At 45.0% G+C, this 17,221-nt stretch overlaps 7 protein-coding genes and 2 non-coding genes across 9 annotated transcripts; 4 read left to right on the top strand and 5 right to left on the bottom strand.

Moving 5' to 3' along the window:
- Positions 1 to 404: 404 nt before the first annotated feature.
- C7M61_001667 lies at positions 405 to 475 on the bottom strand. Its single transcript has one exon. It is a non-coding gene; the product is annotated as a tRNA-Gly (tRNA).
- A 9-nt stretch (positions 476 to 484) lies between these two features.
- C7M61_001666 lies at positions 485 to 556 on the bottom strand. The gene has a single exon. It is a non-coding gene; the product is annotated as a tRNA-Asp (tRNA).
- Positions 557 to 1,182: 626 nt separating this feature from the next.
- On the top strand, positions 1,183 to 2,445 carry ARH2 (NADPH-adrenodoxin reductase; the record flags this gene model as incomplete). Its single annotated transcript, XM_024857066.1, has 1 exon — positions 1,183 to 2,445. The coding sequence occupies one exon, from the start codon at positions 1,183 to 1,185 to the stop codon at positions 2,443 to 2,445; it is 1,263 nt and encodes a 420-aa protein (XP_024714946.1).
- A 42-nt stretch (positions 2,446 to 2,487) lies between these two features.
- Positions 2,488 to 3,806, bottom strand: C7M61_001664 (uncharacterized protein; the record flags this gene model as incomplete). The annotated part of the gene is made up of 3 exons (XM_024857065.1): positions 2,488 to 2,491; positions 2,515 to 3,430; positions 3,665 to 3,806. The coding sequence occupies 3 exons, from the start codon at positions 3,804 to 3,806 to the stop codon at positions 2,488 to 2,490; spliced, it is 1,062 nt and encodes a 353-aa protein (XP_024714945.1).
- Positions 3,807 to 4,475: 669 nt separating this feature from the next.
- On the top strand, positions 4,476 to 5,867 carry ASK1 (Ask1p; the record flags this gene model as incomplete). Its single annotated transcript, XM_024857064.1, has 1 exon — positions 4,476 to 5,867. The coding sequence occupies one exon, from the start codon at positions 4,476 to 4,478 to the stop codon at positions 5,865 to 5,867; it is 1,392 nt and encodes a 463-aa protein (XP_024714944.1).
- A 477-nt stretch (positions 5,868 to 6,344) lies between these two features.
- Positions 6,345 to 7,425, top strand: C7M61_001662 (succinate dehydrogenase assembly factor 1; the record flags this gene model as incomplete). The annotated part of the gene is made up of 2 exons (XM_024857063.1): positions 6,345 to 6,568; positions 7,215 to 7,425. The coding sequence occupies 2 exons, from the start codon at positions 6,345 to 6,347 to the stop codon at positions 7,423 to 7,425; spliced, it is 435 nt and encodes a 144-aa protein (XP_024714943.1).
- Positions 7,426 to 7,486: 61 nt separating this feature from the next.
- On the bottom strand, positions 7,487 to 10,642 carry RGA2 (Rga2p; the record flags this gene model as incomplete). The annotated part of the gene is made up of 1 exon (XM_024857062.1): positions 7,487 to 10,642. The coding sequence occupies one exon, from the start codon at positions 10,640 to 10,642 to the stop codon at positions 7,487 to 7,489; it is 3,156 nt and encodes a 1,051-aa protein (XP_024714942.1).
- A 420-nt stretch (positions 10,643 to 11,062) lies between these two features.
- On the bottom strand, positions 11,063 to 12,301 carry ANP1 (Anp1p; the record flags this gene model as incomplete). The annotated part of the gene is made up of 1 exon (XM_024857061.1): positions 11,063 to 12,301. One exon carries the CDS (start codon positions 12,299 to 12,301, stop codon positions 11,063 to 11,065), a length of 1,239 nt encoding a protein of 412 aa, XP_024714941.1.
- Positions 12,302 to 13,685: 1,384 nt separating this feature from the next.
- On the top strand, positions 13,686 to 17,195 carry SMC2 (condensin subunit; the record flags this gene model as incomplete). The annotated part of the gene is made up of 1 exon (XM_024857060.1): positions 13,686 to 17,195. One exon carries the CDS (start codon positions 13,686 to 13,688, stop codon positions 17,193 to 17,195), a length of 3,510 nt encoding a protein of 1,169 aa, XP_024714940.1.
- Positions 17,196 to 17,221: the final 26 nt, after the last annotated feature.

Genomic DNA, 17,221 nt, shown 5'->3' with positions numbered 1-17,221 from the left:
AGCGAGTAGTTTTGGAAGTAGTGACTGGGATCAAAGGTAGTTGGTTTGAGGATCAGAATTCATCAAGGGTGAAAGATGGGATCAGTATGGCTGGCTGCGAAAACCTCATTAGGAAGGCATATGCATGTACTGCACAAAACGTGCCTTCGTCAGATTTGCAAGCAGCACCGTCGTAGCCGCAGTAAGGGACAACTTTTAATAGTAGCTTTTGTGAGTCAGGTGGGTAAAATTGCTTAAAAATAGAAAATTGACGGTAATTTATTGCGATGTGAGGTCACACAGTGCATGCATTGACGAGTACCCGTTAGACGAGAAGAAACGACGGCACCCCTCAATCAGCTTACAGTTTTAGTACAGCAAAAAGAGAGTAGCATCAACAAGAACATCAAAAATACAAAAAGAAATGCGCAAGCCCGGAATCGAACCGGGGGCCCAACGATGGCAACGTTGGATTTTACCACTAAACCACTTGCGCATAGAAAAGCTCCGAGACGGGGAATTGAACCCCGGTCTACCACGCGACAAGCGGTAATTCTAGCCACTAAACTATCTCGGACGATCTGGAAATGTGAAAGCACCGGTAAAATAAGTTCCTTATCAACAAACTATTATCTCAAATATCGAAATAGTTTGATCTTTGATTCGATTTTTTATCTCTTTTTAAATATGTTTTGTTGCTTAAAAATGCGATTAAACCAATCTCCAGGGATTTAGAGCTTTTAACTCGTCATTGAGTCGTTTATAGCGAACAAAAATTAGTGTTCAATAAATTTATCAATAAAAGTTTCTACCTGAGCTATTTAAACATGAGATTATCGTGTGGCCCTAGCTGTAATTCCAAGGTCAGTTTATTCATTGGGTGCAAAATGCGCGATAGTAAATTGAAAACCTCCTCTGACTACTAGACCTCCACCCATTACTATGATCTCGCGCAGCCTATTCAAACTACTGGCTGTCAATTTCGGGGTACGATGTTTCAGCATATCCAGGCAGCATAATCAGTTTAGAGTTGCTATTGTTGGAACTGGGCCCGCTGGGTTTTACACCGCTCATCATTTGCTTAATAAGTCTAATGACCTTCCCATCAAAATCGATTTCTTTGACAGACTTCCGACCCCTCATGGCTTAAGTCGCTATGGCGTTGCACCTGACCACCCAGAAGTAAAGAACTGTGAGGAGTATATGGACAATATCTTCAGAGATCATGGGGATAAGGTGAGGTTCTTTGGCAATGTGAATGTCGGCAAGGATATTCCGCTAAAAGGTCTACTGGAAGTTTATCACTCCATTGTTTTGTCATATGGATGCACCAGCTCAGATAACAGGCTTAACATCCCCGGGGCCGACTCGCCTGCGGTGATCCTGGCTCGTCAATTTGTCAATTGGTACAACAGTCATCCAGACAGTGCAAATAGTGAGACCAATGTTCCACCTCCGTTAGAAAAAATAAAGAATGTGACCATTATAGGAAATGGTAATGTTGCAATTGATGTTGCCAGGGTCCTTCTCGCGGATCCAGGAAAGCATTGGTCTCCGACCGATATAAGTCTTGAGGCTACTGAGTTGCTCAAGAAGAGTGCTGTGGAGAGAGTCAACATCGTCGCCAGAAGAGGTCTTCTTGAGTCCGCTTTTACAAACAAGGAGATCAGGGAACTTGTTGAATTGAAGAAGCATCTGAATGTGCAGCTAGTTCCAATTGACTCAAATATCATGAATGACATCAAGCCAAATGCTAAACTGTTACTGAGAGTTGACAAGCGCAAGTTTGGTATTCTTGAGAAAGCTTCCGATGAGGCTGCTGCTGATCCCAAGCCCTCTCATAAAAAGTGGGCCCTCGAATTTCTCAAGAGTCCAAAGGAATTTGTGGTTGACGAAAATGACCCATCTTTGCTCAAAGAGACAAAATTCGAGGTTAATGAGTTGGTGGAAGACAAGCTTACTAAGAGAGTTAGCGTAAAAGGTACAGGACAATATGTTACCATACCCAACGAATTGGTGATTTTATCGATCGGCTACAAAGGTTCTCCACTTGACGGCTTCGAGGAAGTTGGATTGGCATTCGACAGTGGCAAAAACTGTCTAGTACATAAGCATGGTAGGCTTATGCTCGAGAAAAATCTCAATGAGGATTTGGAACACAACTACAGCTATGATAAGGGTTGGTATACTTCAGGATGGATCAAAAGCGGACCCAAGGGTGTGATTGCAACTACAATGATGGAGTCATTCGATACAGCTAACAATATATTGGAGGATCTAAGCAATGGTGTGTTCAACAAACCCTCTAAAGAAGATGGTGAGGTCGATATTCCTCGCCATGCAGTTACATGGGAGGGATGGACGAAATTAAATGAGTACGAGCTCAAAGAGGGAGAGAAGCTTAGCAAGGCGAGGTTGAAGGTACCCACGGTGAGCGAAATGCTTCACATATCAGAGTCTGACTAAAGGTCTTGACAACCGGTGATCTTGAAGAAATAGTTGACGTGTTCACCTCGGCTAAAAGAGCTTGGCAACATTGACTGGTAGTCAAGTAGTTGATCATCTTCCACATAGTCCGTGCCTCTTCTGATCATAGTCTCTGGAGACTGGTGAGGACCCTTTGCACTAAGATAGTATTGATAACCACACTGCTTATAGTGAGAGGTCGGCGGAAGCATCGGAATAAGATCATGCTTATGTGTTGCTCTAATGAGGCCGCTTGAAAGGGTGTCGAAAGAATGGTACTTGTTGATATGCTCTTCAACATAGTCAGTGTCAAAAAGGTTATCGACAAAATCGACAAATTGCGAGTTACCCACCTTGGGCCCACCTAAGGTGACAACTAAAGTCTCGAATCCTAAAAGCCTGAACTCTACGCCGGAGAGGGTTGCAAGAGCAGCACCAAGTGAATGACCAGTGACCACAATAGAGTAGTCAGGAAGTTTCTTCTTCAATTTGACAACCTCACGCACGATGTCCTCGCCGTTGGTCTTGATAAAAGTGTTGAATCCCTTGTGTATTGTGCAACCTTCACAAATTTCCTCAGACTCTAAGTCAAAGTCACCACGCATGTGTACCAACGGTTCGTAACGAGAGTGCAAGAACTCGAAGTTACTGATCCAGTCCTGGGTCGACGACGTTCCACGAAACACGACATAAATTCGCTTGGTCTCCCGCTCGATCGCAATGAATCCAGAACCGACAACCAACCAATCGGTGAAATTGAACACCTTGTAAACCTTCATGTTCCTAACACTGGGATACGTGCATGAATGTGAGGGGCAAGCATCTTCTTGATCACCCAACTTTCCAGTGTGGAGTCCCTTTTGAAGGCAGTAGGCCACCGCTGAGAGATGTGCATACTTATGAAGCTCTTCAAAGTCGTAGTTGGAGGTGATACCGTGAGAGGCGGAACCAAAAGAAGTCACGTTGAGTGGAAAAGCTAAAACAGCTGTCAATAGTAAGACAAAATGGACAAGCATCTCTGCAAAAGTTTCATAGCTACAAAAATTGGCAGCGTTCCTTTTATTATAACTCTTATCTCGTCACCACTGAGGCATGCGCCCCGTATCTATTTACAAGCCTTATTTGTCCTTTTTCAGTAAGTCCTCGCCAAAAGGCTGATCCTCGCGAGCCTTGTCCAACATTGGCTTTATTTTATGCTTTGCCAAAGCAGTGTTCACACAAGTGATGTACTCATCCCAGAGCTCGGTACATTCGTTGTGAAGCGACTTCCCCTGCAAAAACTTTTCCGTGTACCACTTGTTGAAGCAGTCATCGTACTTTGTCTTTGCATCCGTGCATTCAGGGGCGAAGGAAACCGACATGATATTGCCCATTCCTCAAAGTCGATGGAGAAGCTGAAGTTGAAAGCGGTAATCGGAAGCATGCGCACATTGGAGGTCTGGGTGCGAGCGGTGATGATTTGGGCATGTCTAGCGATTTCAGTCAGGTTCTTCAATTTTTAAAAGGAAAGTAGTGTAAATGGTTTTGGTAAAGCAGGCGGAGATGCCAGTTTGTTAATAATAAAAATCGTTGTGTATGGCGAGTTTGGTGGTAGTGGTGACGGTTGCAAAATGTGCGACACTGCTGTAGATACGGCACGTTGATCAACGAGGCCTTCTATACTGGTTGGCAAACGAGTCATTGCAAGCTCGAGAATTCTTCAGGTCCATTTCAGATATACACTGGCCCGAAATGTAGATTCCAGTATCACCTAGATCAAGTCAGTTCTCAACCAACCCGATCTACCCGAAATTATTGGCGGTGATTATGAATAATCGATTATCTGGACTTCATGAATTCCAATATTTTGACCTGAATTTTCTGCAATTCAAGAGAATTTCAAGATCATTGACTTGATCCAGCCGATGGATCTAATCGATGTCTCATGTAGCCTTCGCACGGAGGATGCAATCTACCTCCGCGTTGTATGGTACACCACACGCGCTTCAACATCAACACATCAAAACAATAATATAATAGAGCCCAAGACGATGGAATCGAGAAGGAAGTCCACAGTCCACGTCAACTCCGCCAAAAGGGAAAAGGGGAGTGGCGTTTCAGCCCATATCGAGTTGGAGCGCCTAGAACAAGAAACCACATTAGTTCTTCAGGAGATCGACAGGAATCTCTCCCAGGCCAATGCTGTAATCACGGACAAGATTCTTCCTGTTTTGACTAGATACCACTCAGCTCTGAGCAATGTGTGGAGCAATGTCTCATTCTGGAAACGTTTCGTCGAAGAAGCTTCAGAAACTAAGGTCTGCCCCGAGGAGTCCAAGGTGGATGGAGATACTGCGCAGACTGAATTTCAACAGACTGAAGGTACTTCGGGGAAGAAGGACGTGCTTAACGAACTAGATCTGCAACAAAACTCGACCTTGACTTCAGACTTCCAAATGGAAGCTTCCACTCCACAGCTCAAATCGAGGCATCTGCTCCAGCCCAGCACGTCCCCTCAAAGATCTGCTACAAGATACCCTCGTGTGCTGATATCGCCTCGAAAGCGTGGTTCTGGTCGCTATGATGCTACTGATCCTAGAAGACTGTCCATGCTTCAAAACTTTCTCAATTCGTCCCCTACCCTTCCCGAACCTCCAAAACTCACAAGTGACGTGAATCACCATCTCCCGTCGAGCTCAGGGGTCTCTAAAACGAACCATTCGGATCCAGTCCCCAACCCTGCTGTCAGACTTTTGCTGCCGGCAGAGGTGACACCAAAAGGTCGTCAGAGGTTCCCACGAACACCAACTTTCGGATCAGGCGCTGGAGTCGGTCGGTCGCCTATGAAAAATATTCCCTCATTACAGAGAGGAAATGAAGATCTGGATCAGGTCTTACCTGTTCCAAGAATGACTTCAATTAATCCAGGAGATGACAGCGATCAGGTGCCTCTTCCTCAACTCCAAACAATCCTGGTAGGGGCTTCCGTGAATCATTCTCCCGCACAAAGAGAAGAAAGTCTGTCTAAACGAAGAAGAACCGAGGGTGATGAATCTGAGAACGTTTTTCTTGATGCCAATTATAAAGATGATACAAATAACAATAGCAGGAGCCATTCCATTGTCTACAACACTATCAGGGGCCAAAGTGAGCAGCAGGCTGCAGATCAGGAAGCTGCAGACCAGGAGGAGGTTGATAGCGGAGAACAAAAGTCAAAATCAGTATCTCAAATCTTCGAGGACGTCTTACAGCCTTCTCCGGGAAAAGAACAACAAGAAAACGAGGCTGAAGAGAATGCACCTATTAACACCGCCAACGTTACACAAAATTTGCTGAGAAGCATTGATCAAACCAACGATAGTACGGTGAATAGCTCAGAGCTTGGCTCAATCCTCGGTGAGCGATGGAAGGCTCTCACTCGGACACTCAGAAAATCCACCTAATGCCTTTAGTAATGCCCAGAAGTAATGAACATCATGTCAATTTCTAACAAGTGTAGCTCCTATTACATCATACGAAATTCCGGAGAGAGCGTAACGGCGACATCTCCCCACTCCATTCTACTGCTTCATTCCACTTTTAGCCCTGCTGAGCCATGCTGGTATTTATTTTTGGTGTCAATGAGGTAAAATAAATAGCCAATCGCAAGTCAGTTGTTTGTCATATTCCTAATCAGACAGCTGCATGATAAGCATATCTGTCAGGCTGACAAGGTGCAGCAGAAGTCTTTGTAAGCTGACTATTCTCTGTGCGCTCATTGGCTGCCTTCAATTTCTACACGTGATCAGGGCCCTCAGAAATCAGGTCACCTACTTATATGCAGATCCTGCGGAGTTGGTTGCAAATAGAAAAAAAACTACTTAAAGCGGGCCCGAAGCCATCGATTCAACTCATAAATCAAAAAATCATCTTTAAACAAAATGGCTTGTGCTGCTGCTGAATGTGTTTGCGCTAAGAGATCTACTTGCTCCTGCGGTAAGCAGGCTGCCCTTCACTGCAACTGTGAGAAGGCCCCTGTCGAGAACGCCGTCCCCCCTACTGAATCTGCTTGTGCTTGTGGCAAGAGATTGAAGAGCCTGTGTAACTGCGGTGTTGCTGAAAACGCTTGTCACAGAGAAGGTGAGACTGACTTCACTGGTACCATGTAAGATTGTTGGGTAATAGGTCATAAATAGGTAATTTACTAAGGTTGGGATTGAATTTGTAGGGTCCTGGCGGGAGCTTCCGCATTGGGACTACTCGGAGTATGGAACAAACTCCGAGTAGATCCTGCGTACATGATAAATGCTGTTTTATAGGTCCGTATGCTTTCGCAACTACAATGGAAGCTAGGTTTACAATTGAGGGACTTTGAATGGACAAAAAAGTGCCGGGCCTTGGTTTAAGGCTCAAACCACAGCGAAGAATCTCTTTTTGTGTTTTGAGATTTTTTGTAGTCAGCAAGATCTCGAGTATCGCTACAAAGCATGAGTTTGATTTATATACTATATCTGTCTCACCGATGACAAGAGCGTTACCACTGCTTCAAAACAAATGCAAAACGTTCCGCTCTAGTAAATTTTTGAGCCCTCAAAAATGAAGCAATTTTTTTTTTTGTTTTTTCCAATATGTCTCATTCCACGAGGTTAAAGAATAACCTTTTGGATGTCTCACTCAGAGGTGGATACCCCGGATTCACGCGGAAGGATGTCACATGATCCAGATCACACCTTTAAGTACTCGACTCTTCTCGAGAATGCAACCTTCAGCTTCTCCTGAACTATCATGGCCAGACTATCCGGACTACAAAGAGAAGTTCTCAAGCTTTACAGATCTTGCATGAGGGCTGTGAGGACAAAGCCTGTGGAAAACCAGGAGCATTGGCGGTTGTATGTTCGTGAGGAATTTGGTAAGCACCGCAAGCTCCCGAAGAAGTCTTTCTCAGTCATAGAGCATCTACTTCGAGTTGGTCACCGTCGCTACGAGATGTACTCGAATCCAAATATCAAAGACATCCATTAATTTATTGTATATATCAAGAAGACTCAATGGTTCTTCTATAATGCGTGCATGATAATTCCGATCAAACCTCGTAGTTGGCAAATACCTTCGAGAAGTTCAGCAAAAGCAACTCGGTTGTATCGTTTCGAGGACCCATATCTGTCATCTCTCTTTCTCCTGTGGGGTCCCATGCTATTGTGGGCGCAAGCACCACTGAAAGGTTCTTCATGGTCATTCGGTTCACATTGTTGTAATAACCAACCAAATCCAAGTGCTTGGAGAGTAAGTATAAAGTGTGCCTGTTGGCTGCTGGTAACTTGTTCACGACCTTGTCCACAAGTTCGTCGCATCTCGTCTGTGTATCATTATCATTTTTGCAAATCTTCACAAAATCGTCATAACATGCAAAAGGTATCAAAGGCTCGGGAAGCTTTCTCAAGTATCGCTTTAATGCACTTGTAACAGCGTGAATGTCACCTTCCATAACCTCTGCCAACTTATTCATATGCTTTTTATCGCCCTTTGGGTTCGCAGGAAGTGACAGGAATGCATTCAAGATGGCCGTGATGGCAGAGTTTCCTCCTGAGATTCGATAGATCCCCTCCATATCCAATCCTCTCTTCTCAACTTCCTCGATACACTTAGTAATTATCAAAGGTACAGCCTCGTCCTCGTACTTCGCCCGCTTCTGGATCGTGCTGGAGAGCAATGGAACGTCTCCACTGTCGTCTGATTTGTTCTGGGGTTGCCCCACGAAAGAGTCAAGAATGTTGGTAGAACGTGATCTACTCATAAAAGAGTTGAACGCCTTTCGAGGACCCGACTCTTGCTGCTGAGGCTGCTGTTGATTTTGCTGCAGCTGGGCGTTATTATTGGGATTGAGGAACTGACTTGGGTGTTGTATAGCATTGGAAGAGTAAGACTGACTCAACTTATAATGCAGGTTTGTTTCACTCCCATTGGAATGTTGCGCAGGAGAATTTGATGAGGAGCTCTTCTGCATTGGAGTACCTTGTTGAGTTTGAGGCAGGCTTTGGGCTGCAGAAGAATTTGTGGCAGCCACATGAACCTTTGGCTTCCTCCAGAAGCGTAGTCTTGTGGCCTTTTGGGTCTCAACTGGATCTTCGGTGTGTCCCTCATATGGTAAGGATGATGAAGAACCATCATTGTGATCAGTAGAATGCAGTGGAGTTGCGTTTACCTCCGGAGATTCCACATGACGTTTGCTCTCACGCTTCAATCGAGAGTTTGCATCCTTCAACTGCTGATTCTCCTCCACTAATCTTCTCTTCTCGGCCACGAGATCGTGTATATTTTGTAAGATCAGTTCATGATGTTCTGTCTCCTCCGTCACCTTGTGCTTCAAGGCTGCGATCGAATCGTTGAGTTTATTTTTCTCCGATCCAAGTTTGACGATCTCGGACAAAACTGTAGATTTCCGACCTTCCAACAGATTGATCTCCATTCTCAACTGACGCATCTCTGTGTCAAGTCTTTGACGCTCCCCCTGGAGGTCTCCGGCTCCCACGTAGTGAGTGTCGGAGCTCGAACGGTTGTGACCATTTCCAAATACACCGTACTTCATTGGTGAGCTTAATGGTAACGGCGGTGTTGTGAAGGCCAGGTGATGGTTTATAGAGCCATCGGATACATGACGTGCGTGACCAGGGGACTGATCGTCCTTGCTTTTGAAAAGGCCTCCAAACTTCCCACTGCCCAGCCCACTTGAGGTGGAACGCTTGTGTTTCAAAAAGTTCTTGGGGCCCTTGAATGTATTCCGCCTGCCAAATGATTGTGGAGTGCTGTCTGTGTTCTCTTTTTCATCGATTGATTCCTCCAAGTTCGTAACAGCTGGAGTAGCAGGCTGTACGACTCTATTTGGCTTCAGAAGCTCAACATTCTCAAGTCCCAAGCCACGAGGCTCAAACGGGTCTGTGGGGGGACCTTGGCGTTTAGGAGTGGCAGGAACATTCGGTAAAGCAGAACGAGGCGGCGGAGATGCCATTGCCTTATTCAGCACGTTTGTGTTCGACTTTTTCGGAGTAGTGTTAATGGAACTTTCAAATGCATTGTACAGCAGGCCAATGTCGGATGCGACGATGTCGTCATTTGTCTCCACTACCCTTGCTTGTCTGTTCACTCTAGCCATCGGAGATGATGCAGCAGAGCGCCTCGTGATTTCCTCGGTATTCACTCCTAGATTCTCCAGAGAAGGGCCGGTGGTATTATGGAACTTTTTATCATTGTACTGAGACGGCGACAACAATAACAACTCCTTCTGTGGAGACTTCAGCGCCGGCTCGAGACGGGGCGCAGATCCAAGACTGAGCTGCGACGAAGGGAGAGTTTCTGTCCGAGGCGTTGCGTAGTTCAGGGTATCGTTCTGAGGCAGAGCGCGTAGTTCGTTCGATTCGACCGGAGTAGAAATTGTGGGCTGTTTGGTTTCGGGGGGTGCTTTGTGTAATTCGGTGTCCTCCGTCAATGGTGTGTTTGGTCCACTGAAAGATTCAATGAGCTCGAGGATGTTGTCTTGGGAGTGTGTCTTCCCCAGGTCAGGGTTCCTGGCCGCTCTCCGAATATTGAGCTCATCATCTGAATCATTCACTTCCTCGATTCCATCTTTGCTAGCTTGGTCAGTTTGTCTTTGCGGTGTCGACCTGGGTGCATTGGGGTTGGGAAGTGCTTTATCCTTGAATACCGACGCCAGCGAGGAATTATGGTAGTTGAGGTAAATGTCCAGAAAGTTCCCATGACTAGTTGAGAGCAGCGGACTATCGGCACTGCTTGGCAGTCCCGGATGTGGTTTCAGCAGCAGCTCCAAGTGGGCCATTTGCTTCCGCTTCATGTCGTACTTTCGCTTTTTGGCAATCAATTTCTCATGACACGACATGCAAAAGAGACCCTTGGACGTCCGGGCATAACGCAAGTCCTCAATCTTCAGCTTGCAGACTCGACATTTGAAGCATGAAGAACAGTAGGCCTGATCTCCGGTTAATATGGCCAAATCATCGATTTTCTTCCCACATTGTTTGCAGTTGTAGGAGCAAGACAGACAGATCAAGTTGCCGTCGCCCAATATGAGGAAGTTGGAGTTGCAGCCCAAAGAATTATCACACTTGGAACATTTGAAGCAATGTATGTGCCAACGGTCGTCACCCAACTCGTACGCGTGTCCCTCAGATATGTAGAGGCTACATTTTTTGCAGACTTGAGTGTCTGGGTATGTCGAGTCGGGCATGCCTATTGTGCTAATGTATGTACTTGCTTTGTAAAGGAAAGAATGGGGTGGGTGTGTTGTTGAGTGTGGTGCAAGTTGATGGTTCAGGTGAGCCGGAGGATCGAGGGCCTTTTTTGAGATAATTCCTAATCGAGAAGGCTTTTGTCGCTCCCACGATCCCATACTGGCAGGGCACTGCTCACTAGCCCTGGCTTGTGTGCACACTGTTCCCGCTAGACCTTGCAACATTTCCACCCAAAACTGGGTGTTGCCCACTGCGGCAGGCACAGATCAGCAATCTAGATCAAGCAGCATAACGTTGCAATATTTAAATAAACTGCCGTGCGGCGTCCCTTCGTGTTGGCTTAAGGCTTCTAGATCAGCTGAGCTCCCTTGTCTAATGTCGCGAGGCCTGCCTCAAGGCGCTGCTTATGCTCGGGCTTAGGGGTGGAAGTCGGCAAGCTGCTTATCGTCGCCCTTTTCGATAAACAAGTCATCCACGCCCGACCAGTCAACGTGGATCTTGCGGTTCACGTCAGTGTTCTTGAGAATATCGTTCTTCTCCTTCTCCCAGTCCAGCTGCATGTCCAGGAACCCTTCGCCCCAGACCTTGTCGTAGACCTTCTGAATCTTAGCTTGCTCCTGCTGCCTCTTCTCCTCTAGAGCCATCCATTCCATGTGTTTCAAGTCGTCCAGCGAAGGCTCGTATATATGCCAAATCACGTAGTGGGGTAACCCGACAACCGAGAATCCCATTCTTTTGCTCAATTTGCCAAATGCTTCTGTTTCAGCGTGCTTTTCAAATGAGAAAGCTGGGAAGTGGGCACCACGACGGAAAACCTTGGCTTTCGTAAGGATGGACACACCTCCGATACCGTCAAGCTCCATCTCCACCTCGGGGTCTCCATATGGATCTCTCAAGTAAGCCAAATGAGGTCTCCATGTCTGATATTCTGGGTACCCTTCCACAATGCATGCATCTTCATCTAGTGTGTCCGCAAGCTGAAGACCTCCTTCGGACTCTTGCCATGAGTTAAGATCGTAAGGCTGCTGGTTGCCTAACCAGTCAGGTAATGGTCTCCACACATTTGGCACAATCACATCCTTGTCATGATGCATCAAATCCTCCAATATTGTGGGTGGCACCGTCTCTACGTCAGCATCTCTCCAGTAAACATGCGAATGATACGGCTTCAATGCCACTGATAGAAGCCAGTTTCTGGCACGGGCCATAAGCTTTCTCCGTGGTCCTTGGGCGGCAAAGCCATGTCTATCACTGAAAGACTGGCCAATGATCTGGCCGAAGTCCTTTTCAAAAATCTCAATTTCTCCAAACCTCATCTTCTCATCAGGATCGCGTTGGATCTCAAGCAAATGTTTCTCCAATTCACCCATGGTGTTATCTTTGGAATCACTCACCAAAAAAGCTAGGTCGATGAGGTTATGGTCGTATTTAAGGTTCTTCATATGGTTGAAGAACATTGGTAAGTGTGCTGCGGCATCTCTCAAAGGAACACAAAAAAGCACTCTTTCATCTCGTTGCCATCCATCAGCAGAACCTTTATAGTTTGCCAAATCAAAATATTGTGTTCCAGGTGTGTTGGAGAAATCAGGAGCATATAGAGACCCCGTGGATGCCGCTAAGATGTTGATCAAAGCAAAGATACATAGTCCGACCATGAATAGGGCCGCCTTGGCTCTGTGCTTTATGAATGCCAGCCACAAATCTATTCGCAGTGACCGAGCGGGAAGAAGACTGGGTAAGCCCGACAGCTTGTCATAAAATGACAGTCTAGTGGAATCTGACGGGGACATCTGGATTATCTGTGCCATGAAAAGCGTGTTTATCCCCCTGTTGAACCGGTGCGAGGTGATTTAAGCCGCCAAATTATTATTGTTTTGAAGATAATGAGAAGCCGTCCTCAGAAGGCTCCTTAATTGCGGTTCCTGGGTTGAATCAAGAGATTGTTCGTCTATGCGATGTGAGCGTGGTATTTTTTTAGCTTGTCGAGGGAGCGGTGCAGTACGAACACAAACAAAGGAACCCTGGCATCAACGGTTCCCAAGAATGATGCAAATTTGAGATAAAAGAAAAATCGGAATAGTCGAAAACCTGTTTTAAGATTCGTATGGTGCCAACAAGCAGTCTTTCCTTTTGATATATTTTTGGGATGTTATGAGCCATGCCGTAGGAACAATACAACATTCCAGTCAGTCACATATGAGGTGTCGCTTAAGCCACCCAGCCTCACATCAAGTACCAATCTCGTGTGAAATCGAACTTTTGACGTACTCCGTGAGGCTTGTAATGCAAGATGTTTCTGGCGAGGTCTCAACCGATTGAGTTCTGATCATCCTCACCGTGAGCGTGCTTTCGGGTGCAGCAATCAAAAGATTGCCTCTTGAAAGAGAGAATAGAGAGCTTGCTTTGAGGCTTCTAGTTATTGAAAGCTTGTGCAATTGAATTATGTATGGTGGACAAAACAGCGATGGTCAATACCAACTTCTTTTAAGGCTCTCGTTTGCTATATTTATAATTTAGCCAAATCGTCAGCTAAATGGAATCTACCTTTGTCTCAGCAAATTCAAATGACATGCCTGACTACCGTCGTCATTGAACCTCTTAACTAAGTAGTGGAAACTTAGGGCTAGATTTACCAATTTGTTCTTCAAAATAGAGAAATATAAAATGCCTCTCCTGAAGAAGCCGTTTTCATAACTTTATTCTAATCTTTGGCGAAATTAACTTTTTAGGTCCTGAAATTCAGTGCATGTTTTTGAGTTCTTACGCAGTTTACAGCCAATTCACAATTTAGCCATGAAAACACAATCTAGAAAAAAATCGTGGACTGGGCCAAAAAATCCCAGACACACCCAACCTTATGGATCGGATGATCCCAACTCGTCCATGTAAAAAAATTCCGAAATTTCTCTCATGGTATATATCTCTACCTCTGCAAGCGAACGTTATCTGCGAAGACATAGCTCGCGTTGTTTGTGTGTTTCTGCAGGCTACCATCAACATAACTAGCAAAAGTACTGCCAACGTACTACCCCACCGAAAATGAAGGTTGAAGAGTTGATCATAGATGGATTCAAATCGTATGCAACTCGTACCGTCATCAGCAATTGGGATCCACAATTCAACGCCATCACGGGGCTAAATGGTTCCGGTAAATCAAACATCCTTGACGCGATATGTTTTGTCTTAGGTATCGCTAGCATGTCCACAGTCAGAGCTTCAAACTTGCAGGATCTTATCTATAAACGTGGTCAAGCTGGTGTTACCAAAGCAAGTGTTACAATTGTGTTTGACAACTCTGAAACTGAAAAGTCTCCCATTGGATTCGAGGGCTACGCAAAGATCAGTGTCACCAGGCAAATCATTCTAGGAGGAACATCGAAGTACTTGGTGAACGGTCACAAAGCGCAACAGCAGAATGTTCTTAACCTTTTTCAGTCAGTCCAACTCAACATCAATAATCCTAATTTCTTAATTATGCAAGGTAAGATCACCAAGGTCCTCAATATGAAGCCATCAGAGATATTATCTCTCATAGAGGAAGCAGCAGGCACGAAAACTTTCGAAGATAGAAAAGAGAAGGCACAGAAGACCATGATGAAGAAGGACACTAGACTCAACGAGATCAAAAGTCTCCTATCTGAGGAAGTGGAACCCAAGCTTGAAAAGTTCCGCAAGGACAAGCGCACATTCTTGGAATTTCAGCAAGTGCAAACTGATCTAGAGAGACTATCCCGTTTTGTTAGTTGCTGTCAGTACAAGGACTGTTCCGAGAAATACGATCGATACTCCACATTACGATCTGAGCATGAATCCATCAAGGCTGACCACAACTCACTAATAGAACGTCTCACGAGAGAGATTGATAACTTGACACATGACCTTGAAGAAGTCAAAAAACAGCGCCAATCTGAGCTTGTAAAAGGTGGCACCATTGAGCAGCTTGAAGAAGAGGAGACAGCTCTCTCAGACAAGCTCACGAGACTTACTACATCTAGTGACTTACTACGTGAGAACATTAAGGAAGAGGGCGCAAAACTCACCAGACTTCAACAACAATCTGCCTTGATTGAAGAGCTGATCGCCAACAGTAACGACAACTACAAGACTTCTCGTGATGAGAATGACCGGTGCAAGGAAGAGCTCAATAAACTAAAGGAGGAACATTCCAAAAAGGAAGAGCTTCTCACTGCATTGTCCACAGGTGTTTCCGCCAAAGGTACGGATGGTGGCTACATGTCTCAACTCCGAAAAGCTAAAGAGGATTTGAGCCATAGCCAAGGTCTAATAAAGCAAGCGAAGCTCAAAATAAGCCATCTAGATGAGAAAAGCCGAACAGATCAGGCGAGACTTGAAACCGCCAAGAAAGAGTACGAAACCTTACTGCAAGAAACACAGGGCTATGAGAAAGAAATACAGGCCAAAGAGACCAAACTTGCTAGTTTCGGTTTTGACGTGAAGGCCTACGAAGATTTGAGACAACAAGAGAAGGACTTACGCCAACGAATAGCTGACTACCAGAACCAGCTCAGTTACTTGAGGCGTGAGGTTGGCAACATTGATTTTCAATACGCTCGTCCCTATCCTGACTTCAATCCTCAGTCGGTGAAGGGTGTGGCTGTCCAGCTTTTCAAATTGGAGGAGGACCACCATGACAAAGCCTTAGCACTTCAAGTATGCGCAGGTGGAAGATTATACAACGTTGTTGTGGACAATGCCAACACAGCTTCGGCACTCTTAGAGAAGGGCCAATTGAAACGAAGAGTCACCATTATTCCTCTCGACAAGATCTCGGCAAGTTCAATACCCGACAAGACAGTGCAATATGCCAAAGAACAATGCCCCGGAAAAGTGGAGCTTTCACTTAATCTTATCGACTTTGAAAATGAGTTATACAAAGCAATGGCCTACATTTTTGGCAAAACTTTTATATGTCAGGATCCCCAGACTGCGAAGGTTATCACTTTTGACCCAAAGATTCGTGCTCGATCCATCACGCTCGAGGGTGACGTTTACGACCCTGAGGGTAACCTTTCAGGAGGGTCAAGGAGAAACAATTCATCCACATTGCTTTTGATGCAAAAGTACAACGCTGTTTCTCAAAAGCTTAAGCAAACTGAAGCTGAGCACGCTCGTGTAAGGCATGAACTCGCTCGTCTTGATAAGTTGGGCGAGCAAACCAAGTCTTTACAGAGCGAGTTAATGTTAAGTCGACACAAGTTCACTTTGTTACAAAAAAAGCTAGACAACAATCCTGCCGCCCGAATAATCAAAGAGTTCGAGCAAAACGAGTCACACGCCAAAGAATTGAAATCTCAAATCGACACCGAGAAGAAAAAGTGTGAGACTTTCGAGCAGAACATCAAGTCAATTCAAAAGGACATCGACGATTTCAACAACGATAAAGGCTCAAAGTTGAAGGAGCTCGATGCAGCTGTGAAGCAATTGCTCTCTAAAATCAACACTCAGAATGATGAGGTCAAGAAGTCCTCCGAGAAATTTCAAAAGTTCGAAGTTGAAATGGAGCAGCAAGTGCAAGAATTGGAAGCTATCAAGGAGTCTGCAAATGCGTCCCGTAATGTTACAGATGAGGGAGAAAGGGAACTTTCTGACATGCTCAATACCATGGAGCAGATAACGGAGTCCTTGAACATCAAACGGGCTCAACTAGAGGACGAAAAAGCAAAGCTTCTTGGCTTCAATGATGAAATAAAAGAATTAAGCGATACACTCGCAGCGAAGACGGAAGAACTTAACGGGGCTAAATTGTCAATTCAGAAGCTCAACCATGACTTGGAAAATGCTGTTGGTATTACAACTCGTTTGAGAGACGAACTCGATAAGCTTCTTCAAGAAAACGAATGGTTGGTTGACGAGTCAGTCGTGAACAACATCCTCCAGCAACATCAAGACGAGAATGTAAAAGAATGCGTGCAGCGTCTTTCAACGTTAAAAGAGCGTTTTGATAGCATGAAGAAGAAGGTGAATGCCAACATCATGAGCCAAATCGATAACGTGGAGAAAAAGGAGGCATCACTCAGGCACATGATTAAAACTATCACAAGAGATAAGACGAAGATCGAAAATACTATCGAAAAATTGAACGGCTACAAAAGAGACACGTTGAACACAACATATCAGAAAGTTTCGGATGATTTTGGTAACATTTTCGCTGATCTATTACCCGGCTCATTTGCTAAGTTGGTCCCTGTCAACATGTTCGACGTTACGAAAGGTCTAGAAGTTAAGGTTAAACTAGGTCAGGTTTGGAAGGAGAGTTTGACAGAATTATCTGGAGGTCAAAGATCTTTGATAGCTCTTTCGCTTATCATGGCTCTTCTTCAATTCAAACCTGCTCCCATGTATATTTTGGACGAGGTTGATGCCGCTCTCGATATGTCTCACACTCAAAACATTGGACATCTCATCAAAACCCGTTTCAAAGGCTCACAATTTATTATTGTGTCTTTGAAGGAGGGTATGTTCACCAATGCAAACAGGGTCTTCAGAACAAGGTTCCAAGATGGTACTTCGATGGTGTACACTATGTAAGGAATCTGTTTAGTTTATTATAGATA

The sequence above is a fragment of the Candidozyma pseudohaemuli genome (assembly GCF_003013735.1).
Source record: "Candidozyma pseudohaemuli strain B12108 chromosome Unknown scaffold00002, whole genome shotgun sequence".
NCBI lineage: Eukaryota > Fungi > Ascomycota > Pichiomycetes > Serinales > Metschnikowiaceae > Candidozyma > Candidozyma pseudohaemuli.
This window is presented reverse-complemented; position numbering and strand designations above follow the sequence as displayed.